This window comes from Amblyomma maculatum, chromosome 1, assembly GCF_055883805.1.
Source record: "Amblyomma maculatum isolate TAMU_Amacu chromosome 1, ASM5588380v1, whole genome shotgun sequence".
Taxonomy (NCBI): domain Eukaryota; kingdom Metazoa; phylum Arthropoda; class Arachnida; order Ixodida; family Ixodidae; genus Amblyomma; species Amblyomma maculatum.
In genome coordinates, this window is record NC_139344.1 from 366260762 (window position 1) to 366279513 (window position 18752).

The 18752-nt window shown below is 44.9% G+C and overlaps 1 protein-coding gene and 2 non-coding genes across 3 annotated transcripts in view; 1 reads left to right on the forward strand and 2 right to left on the reverse strand.

Annotated features, from left to right (window-relative positions):
* HDAC11 (Histone deacetylase 11) overlaps positions 1–16974 on the forward strand; it is a 29350-nt gene extending 12376 nt beyond the window's left edge. Inside the window, exons 6-10 of the mRNA XM_084591720.1 lie at positions 2534–2630; positions 5819–5888; positions 6928–7036; positions 14537–14725; positions 16684–16974. Coding sequence (XP_084447846.1) covers positions 2534–2630; positions 5819–5888; positions 6928–7036; positions 14537–14725; positions 16684–16713 — 495 coding nt within the window. The 3' untranslated portion in view covers positions 16714–16974. The remainder of the gene's footprint in view (positions 1–2533; positions 2631–5818; positions 5889–6927; positions 7037–14536; positions 14726–16683) is intronic.
* On the reverse strand, positions 9641–9712 carry TRNAW-CCA (transfer RNA tryptophan (anticodon CCA)). Its single transcript has one exon. It is a non-coding gene; the product is annotated as a tRNA-Trp (tRNA).
* On the reverse strand, positions 10057–10128 carry TRNAW-CCA (transfer RNA tryptophan (anticodon CCA)). Its single transcript has one exon. It is a non-coding gene; the product is annotated as a tRNA-Trp (tRNA).
* Positions 16975–18752: the final 1778 nt, after the last annotated feature.

An 18752-nucleotide genomic window follows, 5' to 3' on the forward strand; every position in this document is an offset into this window, starting at 1 on the left:
TTTATTATGCTTGCTTTCTCATAGTGTACGTACATGTGATAGTACCGTGTCAGTCAAAGTGAAATCATGGTGTGGCTCACAGCGCCTTAACTAAGCATAACATCAATTTTCTTCTGCAGGATCTTGGTGAAATGCAGCATAAAAAATATATTCACAGACGATCAATAAAATTCATGTGGCATATACTTGAGAGTGTTACTTTTCCTTTTCCAGGGCATTCTATGTGATTATGTTATTTCTCGGGATGTATGAATATTGAATTTTTTTTAATATGAAGCAAATACGAAATTGGAGAAGAAAATACCCTCAAATATTGATTATCTGGTCAGTAAAAAAGAAAAGGAAATGTAAAAAATGGCAACCGCTGCCTTGTTTATTTCAGAATTCATATCGTATTTGCAAATAAAATTAAACTAGGATTGCACAGAAGTGTATACTCTTTTGAAAAACCCGGTGCTAATTTTTACAGAGGATTCGCTATACTGATCTTTTGTACAGGAAGGAACTGCATGAAAATAGGTGGAGCTGAATATAGTAAACTCTCTTTAGTTCGGCCTTCAAGGCACTAAATATCCAAAATAACTGAAAGCTCATATTATCAAATAGGATTTGAAATACTGTCGAAAACCACTTGTGTCACAGTTATTTTAATCTGATGAGTTATGAAACCTGAATAAGAACGATGTTTTTTCCTGGTTTAGTCAAGTGATTCACTTTGACCACCTTGTCACATTTTGAGGATGCTTCACTGCACCGCCCATGCGTTGAAGCACTGCAGTGAAGTGTGCAAAGTGTGCAGTGCAGAGAAGTTTCGGTGAATTTGAAAATTCCAAAGGTCAGTTTGAATATGAGTACAAATTAAATCACAGGCATGATCAATTTGTATTCAAAATTTCAAATATCTCTGCACCCCTGGTTATTGCCTATGTAAAGAAATGACAAAGTTAATAATGCTCGTTTTTGAACCATATACTGTGCAGTGGCAATTACTACTCTTGGGTGATTCAGACCACACAGGATGTCCTGTAGTCATCAGCATTTTGTTTCAGGTGAAGATTTAGAGCTGAGTGGGATCATATCAGCCTTGTGGTCGGAGAGGGAGCATGCAGTCTCCCAGAGGCAAAAGAAAAGGCATAAGATATGTAGTAGTACTTGTGCATGATGTGCATGCAAGACGCGTGCAAATAATTTGAAGCTGTGGAAGTATGGAAATGGGGAGCTCTGCAGCAACATTGCACAGGCTCGGCTACCATACTGTCCGAGACTGTTATTGTGAACCATGTGCTCCACATCTCCTGTCTCATTGGAAATTGTCACTGGTAAAAGTGTTGAAACTTGGATGAGTAATGTAAAATATTTGAATGATTAATGTACAGGAGGAAGAGCTAAAAATTGAGCGTCAAGGATAAGATAGAAGTCTGCTAGTTCAGATGAACTGCGTGCGATTAGGTAAAAAACGCCGAATTCATGTTGGATTATCCACATTAGTGTAAGGTGTGCTTGCTTATACAAAAGCAGGCTATCGGACACTTTGACAAAAGCCATGCAGAAATCTAAGAAAATGATGTCTTCTTCTGAGCCTTCATCAAGAATGGCATAAATTTTGTCCCTAGACATTAATAACTGTGTCTCGCCTGAACATATATAGTTTCCTGAAACCATGTTGTGCAGGTGTGAAGAATGAATATGATTCAAGAAAATTTACTGATATTCTTCATGATATTATTAGTGATATGATGCGATAATTAACTGGGGAATGCTTGTCAGAAGATTTGTGAAGGGGAATGACATTAGCCAATTTGCGCTCTTAAAATCAGATCAGGACTCCCGTCCAGAATTTCTCGCCATCACATACAGTGAACTGTTTATATATGCATATTTAAACACCTCGACAAGCTCTAATTTTATTAAAAGGAAAAAATATAGCAGTAAAAAGGTATGGAGACAAAAAGAAGATACTCACAACACTAACTTCGAACAAATGTTTATTTCACAAAAGAAAGATGGTTTTTATACCACGGTAAAAAAAACACCTTTCCTTTCTTCTTGGTGCGCATTCAAATTAAACATGCTCGGCCCTTAAGTTAGACAGCAGGCACATTGTGTGGCATGACGATTAAATTGATTGGCATCCTTGCTCTTTTAGTTGGCACTTGAATTTGATAGCGAGGAACCCCTAGTCCTGACCACCTTTCCTTTCTTCTTGGTGCGCATTCAAATTAAACATGCTCGGCCCTTAAGTTAGACAGCAGGCACATTGTGTGGCATGACAATTAAATTGATTGGCATCCTTGCTCTTTTAGTTGGCACTTGAATTTGATAGCGAGGAACCCCTAGTCCTGACGTGGGTATAGTAAGGATGGCATGAACTTTCAATGGACGTATGGTTGACACAGACTTAAAGAGATCGGAGAGACTTTAAGTTGCGCAGATAACTTGTGGAGAAGTGTGGACCGCGTAGATCTTGTGAGTTTTCTGCAGCGCAGAAGCTGACAGCAAAGGCTCCGTTCTCACAGTTTGTCACGTGATGCAGGGCAATGGCTATGCGCGGGACTTCCTGGGCGACAAGGACGTGTACATAATGGACGTCTACAACCGGGCCATCTATCCGGGTGATGAGTATGCCAAAGGTGCGTGGTATGTGGGAGTGGGGGACAGGCCTGCGGTTGTCGGTGGCAAATGAGTTCATATAGTGTTACTTTGCATCATGTTGATAAGATAAGGTGGAACCTTGACTGGCTGGTTGCTGCATGATACTTAAATGTTCATTGCCTACCTTTGCTGCATAAGAGTAGGTTGGGAAACAAATTTAGAATCCTATTTACAGCTAACAGCTGAATGACTGTTTATGAATACAAAAATTTTTGAAAGCTGACTTTCGGAAGGTAAGTTAAATCTCGCTACTAGAGACACTGTTACAAGAGACACTCGGTTATAAGGGACATTTGAAAATTGTTTGGTTGGTTTTCCTATGTCTGCCATGTTAACAACATTGCATAAGAGACATGGTTACAAGAGACACTCGGTTACTAAGGACAACTTTCGCAGGTCCCTGGAGTAAATTCTTCACTATATTTAGAAGAGACACAACCCAAGTGTGCTCATGCAATGTAGGTGAAGCGTGCCAACTCGTACATGATGCACTTCAGATTCCGTTAGCTAAATTCTGCTCCATATCCTTTTTGTTGTATATGTCAGGAACTTAGAAGGAGTGCTTCCCAATGATTGGAAAGCCAAAACGACCCCATTGTTCCAGCCGCTGGCATCGCATTACTGTCACCTACGAAGCAAATCAAAATGGATGAATGACATCCAGCATTTTTAACTCCTCGCTATTTAAAATTTAATCACAAGGTGAAAGCTCAGAATCTTGATGTCTTTCTCTTTGCGGACAATGCTTCTTGCAACACCAAAATTCTCGTGCTCAAAGCCACCAGTTATTTTTTCACTCCAAACTCCACACCCTACCTTCTACCAATAGACAAAGGCATTATGCACTCAGTCAAGTTGCTGTACAAAACAAGGTTGGTAGAACGTCTGTTTCTTGACAGGCAGCAAGACTGTAATTGATGCGAAGTTTGCTGTTCCGATGATTTCTGGTGTCTGCAATGGCCTGAGAAGTGAAGCTGTGAAAAACCATTCCAGACAAGCAGCTAGGCTTTAAATGTGGTGACATGATGTAAGAGGACCCATATATGGATACTGTGGCAAGCTTCCTTAAATATGAAACTTGGGTGAGTATCCAAAAGACTGTCGAGGTACCAGAATCTTTCGAGGAATTCGTATTTGCAGATGTGGATCTTGTGTGCTCCAAAAGAGCTTACAGACTGTGCAATTCTCGCGCAAGTATATGGCACATGTGCCGTAGAGGATGACTACGAGGACATTTTAGAGGAAAAGTGTCTGCATCTGAGGGTGACAAACAAGTAAGAGTTCTTCAAAGGTATTAGAGCAATAGGAAAGCTTGCAAAGTGAAGTGCATTACTTCCAGAATTTGGAAAGGAATACACTCTGCACTCACAAAAATATGTACTTGTATGAATAACTTCTCTAAGCTTTCCTGAACAATTTCCTGTTAATGCGTGTAAATGCATTTATATGCTGATGTGCAGTAAACTGATCAACACAGTGCTTTTAGAATTTTTGGTTACAAGAGACCTTGCTTACAAGAGACATCTTTTTCGGGTCCCTTGAGTGTCTCTTGTAACGAGGTTTTACTTGCCTGTGTAATAAACAAACATGCTACATTTGTTATCAGAGTATACACTTTTGCTAATTTCAAAGTGCAAATGTTAATTTGGAAATCAATCAATTTGGCCTTTTTTGATTGCAGTTTACCACCAACTGGGAAATGTTATAGAAATAGACACACTAGAATCTTTAATGTGCGTCTTTTTCTTTGGAATAGAGGGCAAGGTAGTAGTGTCCATGAATCATGACGCAGAATTCACATACTCAGCTAAATGATTTACTATAACTAAATTTTTGTCATGCAGTTTCAGCTTTGGTTTCGCTGCCGAACAGCAGCTATGATGTTATTGACACACTGAGGTCATCTGAGGCAATGACCATACTGCAGTTTATGTACACACACCTCACATGACCTCAAAGATGGCACAGCCGTCTTTCAGCGGTTGAAACCAAAACTGAAACTGCATGGGGGAAAAAATTCAGTTATAGAGTCATCATCATCAGTCTGACTATACCCACTGGAGGGCGAAGGCCTCTCCCATATTTATCCAATTATCCCGGTTCTGGGCTAGCTGCATCCACTTGACCCCTGCGAACTTCTTAACCTCATCCGCCCACCTAACTTTCTGCCGCCTCCTGCTACGTTTTCCTTCCCTTCTAATCCAGTTTGTTACCCTAAGCGACCATCGGTTATCCTCTCTTTACACTACATGTCCTGTCCTTGCCCATTTCTTCTTGATTTTCACTAGAATGTCAGTAACTTGAGTTATTTCTCTGACCCACTCTGCACGCTTCCTATCTCTTAATGTTACCCCCACCATTTTTCGTTCCATAGCCCTCTGCGTTGTCCTCAACTTAAGTAGAACTCTCTTGGTTAGCCTCCACATTTCAGCCCCATAGGTGAGTACAGGTAAGAAGCAACTGTTGTATGCTTTCCTCTTGAGCGATACCGGTAAGCTGCTAGTCATAATCTGCGAGTGCTTGCCAAATGCACTCCATTCTAATCTTATTCTTCTTCTTACTTCCTTTTGATGGTCCGGATCTGCGGTTACTACCTGTCCTAAGTAGACATATTTGCCTACTACTTCCAGTGCTTCGCTGCCTAACATAAACTGCTGCTCTTTCCCCAGTATTTCTGTCCTTTTCACATAATCCACAAACAGAATACACAATGAAAATATGTTATCTATATTCGTTTAAAAACACTAGGTGATTGAATTATATCGGCAGCCCTCCACAACAGATCTGTTTCTTTCTTCTTTCAACCCCTCCTTTGTTCTTTCACCGTGGCACGCAGTTGAGATGTACACCACACCTTTGATGCTGACAGCCATAATTGCTCATAATGCGGGAACTTTACCATGAGATATTGGGAGAAAAGGGTGCAGAAAAAAAAAAAAAAAACAAAAAAAAAGTACTGAATGTGAGCCCAAACTCCTGTTATGGTAAACAGTAACCAAAATAGTGTTTATTCGCAGTCTGCTTGTGACTGCTCTCAAAAGAAGAACACTGACACACCAAACCCACATTTCATGAAAAATTACTATTTGTAATCTGCAGATGCAATAAGAACATGCTGAGGCACCCTTTTCCCGAATCGGATCACTGGCATGCTTTCTTTATGCAGGGGCCATCAGACGTAAAGTGGAGCTGCGGCCAGGCACCTCGGATGAAGCCTATCTCAAACTGGTTGATGAGTGAGTAAACAAAATCACTCGGCCTGTGCAGGGTGCTGTCGAAACGAAACTTCTTGCTGGCAAATTTTATTGGGCTAGTTGCTGGATTTCTACTCCAAACTAGAGCATGCCTGAGCGAAAGCAGTGAAGGGAGCATATGTTGTAACTCTTCAACTGCGAACTGCTTATATCAATGGACAGTCTGTTTATTTTAAGCTTCCAAGTATTCATCTAAACCAGCTCTCTTGAACTCATGATGTTCTGCATTCATCTATGATCACGTGAAAAGCTGTTGCACATGATTGAAAGATTATGCGCAATGGCTTGGCTCTGAATGTGATGCTTAATGCTCCTGCAGTGCCCTCAGTGGTGCTCCTTGGTAACTTGGCCACCTTGAACATGTATGAATTTAGGTCTTAATTAAGTGTATTGCTCTCTAGGTGAAGGTGCTCATTGCGGTTGAAAATTGGTATGGTTGTGTTGGAACTTAAACTAAAATTAATCGTTGAAGAAACACTTGAGCGAGACTCTCATGTGAAGCGTGGCATATGTTGAAGCTTACTAGCAGCAGGGGCCACATATTATTTGCCTGCCAAGCTCGAAGTCGTGGGATTGAATTGCAGCCAGCACAGCTGTACTTCGCAGGAAGTAAAAGGCATATGATGCTCATGTGCCATGCAGTGGTTATGCTCGAGAAACTAGACAACCTAACAGCATAGAGATTATTCTGGAGAAATCCAGTAAAGTGCGTCGTATAGACCGGGCATAGGTTTTAGGCATTAAGCCACACATTTGTTTCGACTCACTCCCAATTGGAGAGGTCCATTCTTTTCTTCCAATGACCCTTTCAATTGGAAATTTGATTCGGTTTTGCGACTCCCAATTAGAAATGAAGAAATGAATTGGGTTTCCCAGTTGGAAATGAAGAAATCAGTTTGGTTGGCTGATACCAATTGGACAAATATCATTTGGGATTGGAAGAACCAATTCAATCTAATTGGTGGTCACAGTTGGGTACGGAGTATGGGTACGGAGTATGAAGGAGCACTGTTCCTTGCAGCCACCTGCAGCTTGCTCTGGGTGAGTTCAGCCCTGACCTGGTCGTCTACAATGCTGGCACAGACATACTCAGTGGGGATATGCTGGGACACCTCAACATCTCTGAGAAGGTGAGTGTGTACGCATACAGAATGTTAGGAGTATGGAAGGAAAAAAGGAACGAGCTGAGAGGGAGGAAAAAATAATGAAAAAAAGCAAAAAACTGCCCAGGAGGAGAAGGAAAGTAGAGGCAGAGCGTGGGGTATGGAAGGAAAAAAGGAACGAGCTGAGAGGGAAAAAAAAAAGAATGAAAGAAAGCAAAAAATAAAAGTTGCTAAGACAAATTTGCGAAAATAAATGCAATAAAACGCTCCATTCCTCCATTCCAGTGCATTGCACTGGTGCTCATTCAAGCTATCGTAGACAGGGAAATATAGACCACAGGGAAGCATAAATAAAAATTATGCATTGATCAACTGCATTCACGAACACGGCCTAGGCGCAGGCAGTCCTGTACATGCGCATTCCTTTTATCGGACATTTCAGTTGGCATCATGCAGATAGTGCAGAGGCCTATGAGTTGCCTGATTTCTTTTTTTTTGTCGGGTTTAGAAAGACTGCTAACACAGGTGAAGGTAGTGTGCCATCTTTGGAGAAAAACGCTTTGTGAAAAATTTGGGCGTTGCAGATCCGGGCATGATTGCCAGCTCGTTGGACAGCAACGATCCAAACTTAGCGTCGCTTCACTTTGTAAAGCTCATTTGAGTATGTGAAAAATATTTTATCTGGCGAGTGAAAATGTGTGCAACCCAGCAACCCAGGGACACAAACCTAGCAGTTCATTTGGGACAATGCCGCTAATAGGAAGGAGGAACGATGAATGCAACCCACGCACAGCAGGTCTACAACGTCTCTACGGCGCAACCAGGTGCACCCATCCTGACAAGAATCACCTTCCCACTGCGAGCGGTGCACGCATCGCGGCGCGAGTTACTCCTGCAGGGTGCCCATACTTGCATTTCCTGGAATAAAAAAAAGGAAAAATGACTGCTGTTGGCTACGAGTACAGATGTCACAGACTTGAACTGAGCAACTGACCAGACAGGCTGCCAAACGAAGAAGCAACTGAAGTCTCAACTAGGTGGATGGGCTGGGGGAGAATGTTTTTTAGGTTACTGTCGCGTTTCTACATTATTTCCTTTTAGAGGAGCAATGTCTCTTACCCTTGACTTTAGTTTTAACAAGCAGACGAAATGACATCTTCAAGGAGCTCCACAAGCGGTCACCTACCAGCCCAAGCTGTTGGTTGCTTCTCTGACCAGCAGGGGACGAGTTGAATACTAAATGTCAGAAGTGTGCACTTGAAAACTCGTGTGGCTTTCATGAATTGCATAGTTATGTATAACGACTCTGTTAAGCTTGATAACATTGTCAAAACAATGTTAACTTCTCCAGCTTTACGAAATATGCTAGACATCTGTGTTTAAAGCTATAAGAATTGCAGTAGATGCCTTTTTGACAGAACATCAATTCAATGAGCTTTAAAGTGCGTATTTTCATCTTTGACAATTTGAACTACATTGCCGATTAAGAAAGCTAGAAGCAGGGCTCACCATTACTGTTGATGGCCTTCAATTTCACAATACAATATTTTCGCTGAAAAAAACAAAAAAATTTAAAAGTTTACGAGTTAACTGTAGGTTAGTTATTCATTTAATCAAAGCTCTAGTTAATCATTTAATCAAACCATGTAGTGTCTGCCTTGCAATGAAACCAATTAGCACAGACCGTGCTGAGCTTTCATAGATATTAATATGCAAGCCTGTAAAAAGCTTGAAAAATCAGCCTATATGCGTTTATTTGAGGTATGCATGTTTTGCTGAACAAAAATACTCCTCAGGATATCTCGTCACAATAACAATTAGCTTTTCTGTGCATTCATTAACTTTAAAAGTACATAGCCCATTGTCTTCATTGTAGTAATTGTTGCCTAAAGGTTAGTTTTTTAGTGTAATTAATATGGTACTTATATGGCCACTTTGGTTCTTAAAAACTGTTCATAAAGTAAGTTATCCATGATTAATTACAAAGAAAGATTATTTACAAAAGAACACTATGCTTAAGGTCTGCTTTTTTTTGCATAGTGATCGAGTGCCACTGAAGTTGAAATTGGACAGTTCTTTATTTACTAGGCCATCATCTCGAATGCCATCGTGATTAAAATAATGTGGTGCAATGATATGTGTAGCGGTTTGTAATAGTTTAATGGTGTATCATAGATAAATTAATTAGTTATCTGCAACAGCTGTTCACATATGTAACATATCAACGCTCAGCAAGTTGAAAGCGTCTGATTTTAGCTTCCTACTTTGCACAGGCTGCAGAAACAGTTTTTCCCAGCCATTCACACAATACGGAAAATTATAAGGTGCATCGACTCATTAACTTTGCACTGTAAGGCTTGAAAATTGGAAGAAAAGTGGGCATCACTTAATTTTTTTTTTTTTTTTTTTAAATTTGTTTCTCAACTGGCTTCCAGTGAAAGTACAGGAACTGAAACATGTATGGGGTGCAATAGAGGTTTTGCACTCACCACTGGCCATGTTTAGAGTGACAAAAATGAATGGGCGCGAATGCTCTTTGAGTTTATTATATGGTGTTTTGACAGTAGTATTGGCGCATTCCTTACAAGCATCTTACCTAGTGAAATAAAAACATTGGATATCAAAAATAAATGACCCGGACGTGATTCGAACACGCAACCTTCTGATCTGGAGTCAGACGCGCTACCGTTGCGCCACCAAGTCGACGTGTTGGCTGTGTTTCTCCGCGATTTCTCCGAGCAGGTGCACAAGGAGCACCTCGGTTTTTCCCATGTCCGCGTCTTTTTTGCGCTGTCTGCACTCATGGATTACCAACTGCCCAAGCATCTGTTTTCGCCAAGCTTTTTCATTTTTACCCATTCGTCTGCATGCACGTGTGCGTGTGCACGCTTATGTATACGTTTCCTATTACGCATTCTTTGTCTCTATTGCGGAACGAAAAGAAAAAAGAAGACAGTGTGGTGTGTAGCAACATTTGTGGTGGAGAGGTTTACAGGAGTTTATGAGGCCAGTTGGAGATGGCAGCTAGATAAAAAAAAGAAAAGATATGACCCGGACGTGATTCGAACACGCAACCTTCTGATCTGGAGTCAGACGCGCTACCGTTGCGCCACCGAGTCAGGTGATGGGTGTTGTACTTAGAAGATGACTAGGAAAGTGGGCGAACATTGGAGAATCGCGTCGTTGCTGGTTTTCTGCCTCTTTAAAAACATGTTTAGTAGCCATACGACGACGCGTGAACTATGGAACGTATACTTAACGATACACGGTTTTATTTTCACTGAGGTACGAAGGAAACGAAGCCCCGTGTGGATGCGTGAATGGAAAAAGGAAAGACCACCAGCGACCTTTTCGAAATGGCAGTAGGGGAGGGCGGTCTCCTTTGAACTCAGTATGTATCCCTCATATATAAGTAAAAAAGAAAAAAAAACGATGCGCGATGTTCAGAGTTTGTGCGTTGATAGGGCCGGGAAGTCCTACTTGAAATTTCTCGCTTTTTGCTTCGGGCCACGGTGCTTCGGGCGTGGCGCAGACGCCCATCGTGTCGTCTGCTACAGAGCCCGAGTGCGCCGAAACGGCCGCATTGTCGTTGGTTCTACCGGACCTCTCAGTTGAAGCGGTAAAAGATTTGGCACTGCGTGCAAGAATTGACGGCAGCCTATCTTTTCAAGGAACAAAATGTAGCGCACCAAGACAAGGACAGACACACAATAGCGCTTTCTCCGTCCTTGTCTTGGTGGGCTAAATTTGGTCCCCTTCAATCATGTACCAACAAACCCAAGCCCTACCCTTTCAGTAACGCGCGAACCGATTATGCGCTCGCTATGCAACCAAAGCACCAAAAACTAGAGCCGACACCGACTTTTTTCATCTGCATTAGATCCCAGTTTTTATATCCTGTTTTTACCAGCCGTACGTTTGTTATTTATTTTTCCGCCTTGCTTATCGACAACTTTCCGACTACTAGTATTGTCATCTCAGCTCACGTGCGTATACTTTCGGTTCAGTTCAGGCGTTCATGCAGTCGTGTCCGACTCTTCATGACCCTATAGGCCATATCAGGTATCCATGACCCCTTCATGGATCACTGCCTTGTCGTGGCGGAGGGGCTTGCGAAACTCGATGAAGTCGTGAGCTCTGCTGTGTAGGGCCACCCAAGATAGACAGGTCACGGCAGAGAGTTCTGACGAAATGTTGTTCTCGCACGACTTTTAAGCTGTAGACGTTTTTCGACAGACGCACTTCGACATATTTGCGCACTAAAAAAAAAAATAATAATAATAATAAAGAGTATGCCCAGTGTCTTCTGGCGATATTGCTGAAACGGCTAAACAGCCAAAAAAAAAAAAAAAGATCTCGCAGTCCCCGGAAGTGACCACATCAGTGACTAGAACATGGAGGAAGGAAAGCTTAAGAGAGGCCCTGACGTCATTTTTTTTGAAGCCGGCGCGGCCGCGCCGCGATCGGACGCTGCAACGTCTCTCCTCCTCCTTTACCCTTTCTCCGCGACGGTGACATACCTAGGGGCCTAGGGCCCTTAGCAACGCTGTGGCTAGTGGCCCGAGTTTTCATAGCAACAGCGTCGCCGTTGCTAATGGCCCCACTTGGCTAACCCTAAATTTTGACGTCACTTCCGCCACACTTTCTCCAATGCATTGGGAATGGCAAGGGAGAGCACTGTAGCAAGGGCCTCTCCTTGAAGCCGGCGTGGCCGCGCCGCGATCGGACGCTGCAACGTCTCTCCTCCTTTACCCTTTCTCCGCGACGGTGACATACCTAGGGGCCTAGGGCCCTTAGCAACGCTGTGGCTAGTGGCCCGAGTTTTCATAGCAACAGCGTCGCCGTTGCTAATGGCCCCACTTGGCAAACCCTGAATTTTGACGTCACTTCCGCCACACTTTCTCCAATGCATTGGGAATGGCAAGGGAGAGCACTGTAGCAAGGGCCTCTCCTTGAAGCCGGCGCGGCCGCGCCGCGATCGGACGCTGCAACGTCTCTCCTCCTCCTTTACCCTTTCTCCGCGACGGTGACATACCTAGGGGCCTAGGGCCCTTAGCAACGCTGTTGCTAGTGGCCCGAGTTTTCATAGCAACAGCGTCGCCGTTGCTAATGGCCCGACTTGGCTAACCCTAAATTTTGACGTCACTTCCGCCACACTTTCTCCAATGCATTGGGAATTGCAAGGGAGAGCACTGTAGCAAGGGCCCCTCCTAAGTGGTTTCCTTCCTCCATGGACTAGAACTTCCGGCAAGATCCGATTCTGGTCGGCGGATCGAGCTGGAGCCCTAGAGCGACCAGTGGAAATCGCCATTAGTAGTGGCACCGCCTGGTTATTTATACTGAAATCTTCAACGAACCGACATGTTCAGCTCGATTTTAAATAGGTTTTCACGAATGCGAACTTTAAACCCATTTGCTCATGTGGCATTTTGTCCTGGCACTACATTTCTCAGAGCCAGAATGTCGCCTCTGCATTCATCGATGCTTTTGTAGTGCTGAACAGGACTACAGAGCAGCCGCTCCCTGTGGTGAAAACTCAGCAAACTCAGAGAAAGCTTAAAAAAAAAATCAGGTTTTGTTTGTTTGATGATACAAGTCCAGTGAAAAGGAAGGAAGTGTTTTTCGCTGGACTGACAGAGACTCGGGAAATTCGTGCGTATCTCAGTGGTGCAGCGGGTTGCGGTTCGCACGGGTTATTCTCTTTTGAACAGATGGCAACGCGAAAGGGACAGGTTTAGAAATTAGACAAGACAAGGACGGCGCTGATTAGCTGGAAGATATGTATACCAAACGCCCACTTTGTCTCATTCATCGGGTTTCTCTCCTTTTCTTGTCATCGATCATATTGGGCACAAGGTGCGGAAGGTTGGTTTAAAAAGGGCATTCATTCATTTCATTTTACTCTCGGGGCTTTCGGGCAGCATCGATTTTACAGCATCGGGTTTTAGGCGGAGTTTATCTCGAAGAATCTGATTAACAATAAAGCGAAGGGATATGCGCTCTATATAAGCACCACGTAGAGCGCCGCCAATCAATGGTGGCCTCTCTGTCCCGCGTGAACTGGAGCACACATTTTTTCCAGTTGCGGGTTTTTCCAGTTGCCTCCTGCGCATGCGCTAAGCCTCTTTGGCAACCATTTTTGCCTTCTTTTTTATTTCGATTGAGTAAAAAAAAAAAGGAGAGCTTTTCCACGAACGACATTATCTAGATCATCCATGCGTGCCCCGCCGCGGTGGTGCTGAAGTGAACATGCTCGACCACGGTGCTGGAGTACCCGTGTTCGATTCCAACCGCCGCAGGCTACGTTTCGATGGAAGCGAGACGGCGACCATGGTGGTGGTGAAGACCAACTCGAATTGGAGTCATGATTGGGTCAACCCTTAAGGGCTAGTCCTCACAAGCACTAGGTGGGGTCCCTATAGTACAGGACACCAGTGGCGTCGGTTGCTGCCCGGGCGCGCTCCGCCAAGGCCTTTTGGGCCTGTAGGTCAGAGTAGCCAAGCAGACCCTGCTTGGCTGGACTGGGTCCTCCTGGGTGGGGTTGGGGTTTGGGGGGATAGCAGGGTTGGATGGGCAGGCTGTCACCATGTGGTGGATGTCCGAAGTCTTCTCCGCACAGTGCGGGCCGCTGCCCGAGAAAGAAGGGTCAAAATGTGAGAGCTGCCAGGCACAGCAAAGTATTAGTATAAAGGCGGAACAAAAGACACTCCTCCACCTTTGAGAGGCCTTTACATGGTCGGAGATAAACACCATGGCCAGATTGATAGTGCAGAACAATATCTTTGAAGAGTAGGCAGGTATATGAGTGCGGTGTGTGCGATGTCAGCGCACGTTAAAGATCCCCAGGTGGTCGAAATTACCCCGTAGCCCTTCACTACGGCTCCGCTTTCTCTCTTTCCACTTTCACTCCCACCCTCCTCCCTTCCCTTACGGCGCGGTTGAGATGTCCGCAGAAAACAGCCCCGCCGGGGTGGTGCAGTGGTAAGACGCCCGACTACTGTGCCGGAGTACCCGTGTTCGAACCCGACCTCGGCGGCTGCGTTTCGATGGAGGCGAAACGAAGAGGCGTCGTGTGCTGTGCGATGTCAGCGCACGTTAAAGATCGATCCCCAGGTGGTCGAAATTACTCTGTAGCCCTCCACTACGGCTCCTCTTTCTATCTTTCCACTTTCACTCCCATCTTCCTCCCTTCCCTTACGGCGCGGTTGCGGTGTCCACAGAACACAAGTGAGACAGTTACCGTGCCTTTCCCTTCCTATAAATAAATCAGTTTCCGCAGAAAACAAGTGAGACAGTTACCATGCCTTTCCCTTCCTATAATCAATCGGCGCCTGTGCATTGTCGCCTCCGTAGAAACGCCGCTTTCTTGGCCAGGATGGCAAGAGTGTGACACCGTGCGTCAGCTTTTCGCTTTAATGCGGCCTTTATGCTATATCATGATTGCCCTGTTCTGCCTTTCGCTGCCATGTCATTGGGGCTCATGCACTAGTTTCGCCAACTTCATGTCACTTCTTGGCTTGCGTGCAGGGCGTGGTCCAGCGGGATGCGCTCGTGTTTCGGCGGGTGCGGCAGCGGGGCCTGCCCGTGGTCATGCTTACCAGCGGTGGCTACCAGCGCCAGTCAGCCCGCGTCATCGCCCGATCTGTGCTCAACCTGTGCCAACAGGGGCTGCTCGCCAGGGGGCAGCCACGCACAGCCTACGCGCACGATCAGCAGGTAGGCACAGGGCACGACCTGTCAAATAAAGACTGGTGTAGCTAGAGAGTGCGGTCCCAGATCATGTGGCCTAGCCAGCAGTTGAATTACTACAGAAGTGGCCGTAATGTGGCGCCACCACGCGAGAGCCACAAGGGAACCGCCAACTGAGCAGACGATGCCCTTGCGTGGGTGGCCACCGTAGCGCTGGCATGAAGTTGGTATATTAGGAAACACTGGTCTATAGTATAATAGCAGTGAAATACAGCCATGAAATGCTATAAATGACAAATGCACATTCTATGCGAGTAAGCTGTTGGAATATTCGGCCAGTGCAGAGTGTGTTCTCAACTTTCGTCTCCCCTCTCTGTAAATAATCTTGCTCATTGGCCCAACAACGTTTGCTTAAATTTTAGCAATACCAATATCATGGGTCTGAACCAACCTGTCGGCTCGGCCCACGAGGTCTTACACAAGGTCCTACAGTCTGACTCGAGCCGACATTCTCGTCTCTCTGTAAACGGCCAGCTTACTCAATGTACCAAAGTAGCGGCTGATTGTAGCATGTTAGCAGCTTAATTATATGTCGCAGGCAACTTCACTTTCGCGTGCGTCTTATGTAATTCATTCATTCATCATTTTTTCTCGACTTGAATAATTGTGCAGTTACAGGATGGCGCTGTTGAAATTTTGTTTGGAGCTCCAAAAACATTTTAGCGACAAATTTTCATGCACCCTTACTGTGGAGATTCTAGCTGACGTTCACAAACTTTGTCATTAGAGACAAAATAATTTATCAGTGTGTTCAAGATCAACAGGGAGGTTTTTACAGTTAGCGAAATTTATGAAGCATTGGAAGAAAAAATATGTCCGGAGTGTACTGGCTTATGTACCAACATTCAGAAACTGATAAAACACCTTGTTATTGCCACTCAGATTTGAGATAGTGGCTGGCTACTAATTAGCAGCCATTAATATTCACTCTTTAGCTAATCAAAATTGTGATAAAAAGCTAGTGAAGGGCCTCGAAATTACTGGAAGCTTGTCCCGAATATAGTTCATATTTGCTCTGCGAAATTTTTCAGTCAGATGTCAGAAATTGTGTGCTTGGCTAGAAGTCGCTGATTGGCGCTCCAATGTTTTACACATAGCCTGCTCAGATGACGCTGTGTATGGTAACTGTCGGTGAGCTACGAGGTGCTCACAACATATGAATTCAGAACTTTGTGTCCAAGCTGTACGTAAATCAGTATGCGGCGTTAAAACGGTATTTCGTGATTTTTTGACACTGGGCGATAAACGATTAAAGGGCCCATGAAAAGCTATCGAAAGCTAAAAAACGCGCAAGAGCGATAGGTATCCCATCATTTGTCACCACAACGCAAAACTATTTAAGCTATCTTCGTTATCGCTGAAGATATGTGCGATCGAAAATAATGTCCCTCCTCTCTCTCCCTTCAATTCGGCCCACACCGGCGCGCATGAAAAAAGTAGTCGCCTCACCTAGCCCGCGTAATTTGGGAGCGTCCATTGAGCCGCAAGCCTACGTAACCTCACATGGTAGGTTTGCGCGCTGGGATGTGTCGCCCCTATCGGTCGCATGGGGTCGCCAGGCGGTCTTTTAAAAATTATTTGTAAATCATCCGCTCCACGCAAAGCTTTCAAATTTGAGTCCAATGCTCATAAGGACCACCTCTATGGATATCTTGCGTTACAATATTACCGCAAATATCATTTCAGGGGCCCTTTAAGTTACCTAATTTAAAAATGTATCCATGATTTAAATTAGCATTTACTCTCTGTGTCAACTATTGCTGAATAGACACATTACTACAGCAATGATATGAAGGTAGCTACTAGATGACAGGTTATGAAATATACTTTGTCATCTCTGGCATATCTCGTTTCATACATTGTGATTCTCATTCGTGTCTTTTCAATCGCATAGATCAGCCGGCTTCCTTTTCTTTCCTTTGCAGGATATATCATCGTCTTCAACTGAAAAATGAAGCGGAATCTCCGACAAGTAAAAGGCTTCGTGTCGGCGGCTATAACTTCGTGCATTTAGACAAATAAGCCTGTTTCGTCCTCTGACGACGCTCTCTAATTTTTCTGTTCACTGCGCTGTGCGTTTTCGTTTTCTATTTACCGAATATTATTGTTGCAGACGTTATATATTGTTGGCCACTACACAGATTATATTCACATGTACATATAGCTATTATTAATATTGGTTATAATAAAGTTTATCTTGTTAGTATGAATAAATTGGTTGGTTCACAGGAAGGGAAAGGCGCAGTAACTGTCACACTTGCTCTGTGGACACCCGAACCGCGCCGTAAGGGAAGGGAGGAAGGTGGGAGTGAAAGTGGAAAGAGAGAAAGGGGAGCCGTAGTGGAGGGCTACGGAGTAATTTCGACCACCTGGGGATCTTTAACGTGCGCTGACATCGCACAGCACACGGACGCCACTTCGTTTCGCCTCCATCGAAACGCAGCCGCCGCGGTCGGGTTCGAACCCGGGAACTCCGGCACAGTAGTCGGGCGTCTTACCACTGCACCACCCCGGCGGGGCATTAGTATGAATGTGTGTTTTCACTTCCAAATTGGCACGGACCAGCAGGAATGCGGGAGCTTGCATGATCGATTGATTTATAGGAAGGGAAAGGCGCGGTAACTGTCTCACTTGTTTTCTGTGGACACCTCAACCTCGCCGTAAGGGAAGGGGGAATGTGGGAGTGAAAGTGGAACGAGAGAAAGAGGAGCCGTAGTGGAGGGCTTCTAAGTAATTTCGACCACCTGGGGATCTTTAACGTGCGCTGACATCTAGGCGTGGCATTCTGTTGCGCATTTCTGACCTGTACTTCAACGCACCAGCCAAAAGCGAAAAGAACCTAAGGCGACGTTCCCCGAACTGCATGGGCACTCACTTTAAAATGTAACAGTAAGCGTCAACAAGCGGGTCTTGTTGATACTATGTGCGAGGATTTTGATTTGGTCTGTGCGGCTTATCGTTCCAAAGCGACAAAAGCTCCGAGAGACACCGCAGTGGAGGGCACCGGAATTTCGACCACCTGGGGGTTCTTTAACGTGCACTAATATCAGACATCATACGTGCGCCTGGCTTTTCGCCTGCATCGAAAAGCGGCCACTACTGGGATTCGGTCCCGCATTCTTTGGTACAGAAGTCGAGTGCCCTAACCACTGCACTGCCGCGGAGGGGCTTGCGTGAGAAGTCAGCTCACACTCTTAAAAGCCTCCACGTTATCAAGTTTATATTATCACGACCAATTCAAACATTTTCAATCCAAGTGCCGAATGCAACGTAGTGACTGCGCGATCAGCTTTTCAGAAGCGGGAGTAGTCTCAGCTGCAATGTTCTTGCACATTCGGGGGGAGAATTGCTCGGGGTTGACAGACTATTGGCCCATACGTGGAAGAAATAACAGGGTATGGCGGCCCCGTAGAGAACTAATGGCCATCAGCCTCCTCTCTGCCAAAGCTAAATGCACGCGCTTCTGCGGTACAGAAAAGGAAGACGTGTCTGCTTGCCGCGCCCCAGTTCAGGTGCTTCTTGTGATTTGACAGCTGATACCTGGGCTGGCAAACATATGTTCACTTTCTTTTTGATTTTCAGAACAGAATAACCGCTCGCTGTTACTACTGCCTGCCGTGCGGAGGAAAGGGACGTGGCCTGTGCAAATGTCTCGAAAGCGTTCACGGCTATCTTTTTCAAGACCCTCAGGTGGTCGAAATTATTCCAGGCGGTGGTGACAAACAATTATTTATTCCTTTGAATAAGGAGGTGTTTGGACCGAGGTCCTATTGGCCCAGGCCCACACAAATCTAGATGGAGCTGCTCGCGCCTTGGCGAAAGACCAAGGTCCGCTGGAACTGTAGATCATGGCAGCTGAGCAGCACCGCCTCCCAGGCCTCCCTAGAAGGGTGGGTAATGAAGGATTGGGAACGGTGGGGACTAGATGGACAGGCCCAGACCATGTGGCAAACCATATGGAACGCTTCGTCCGCTCTGGAGACCTTTACAAAGT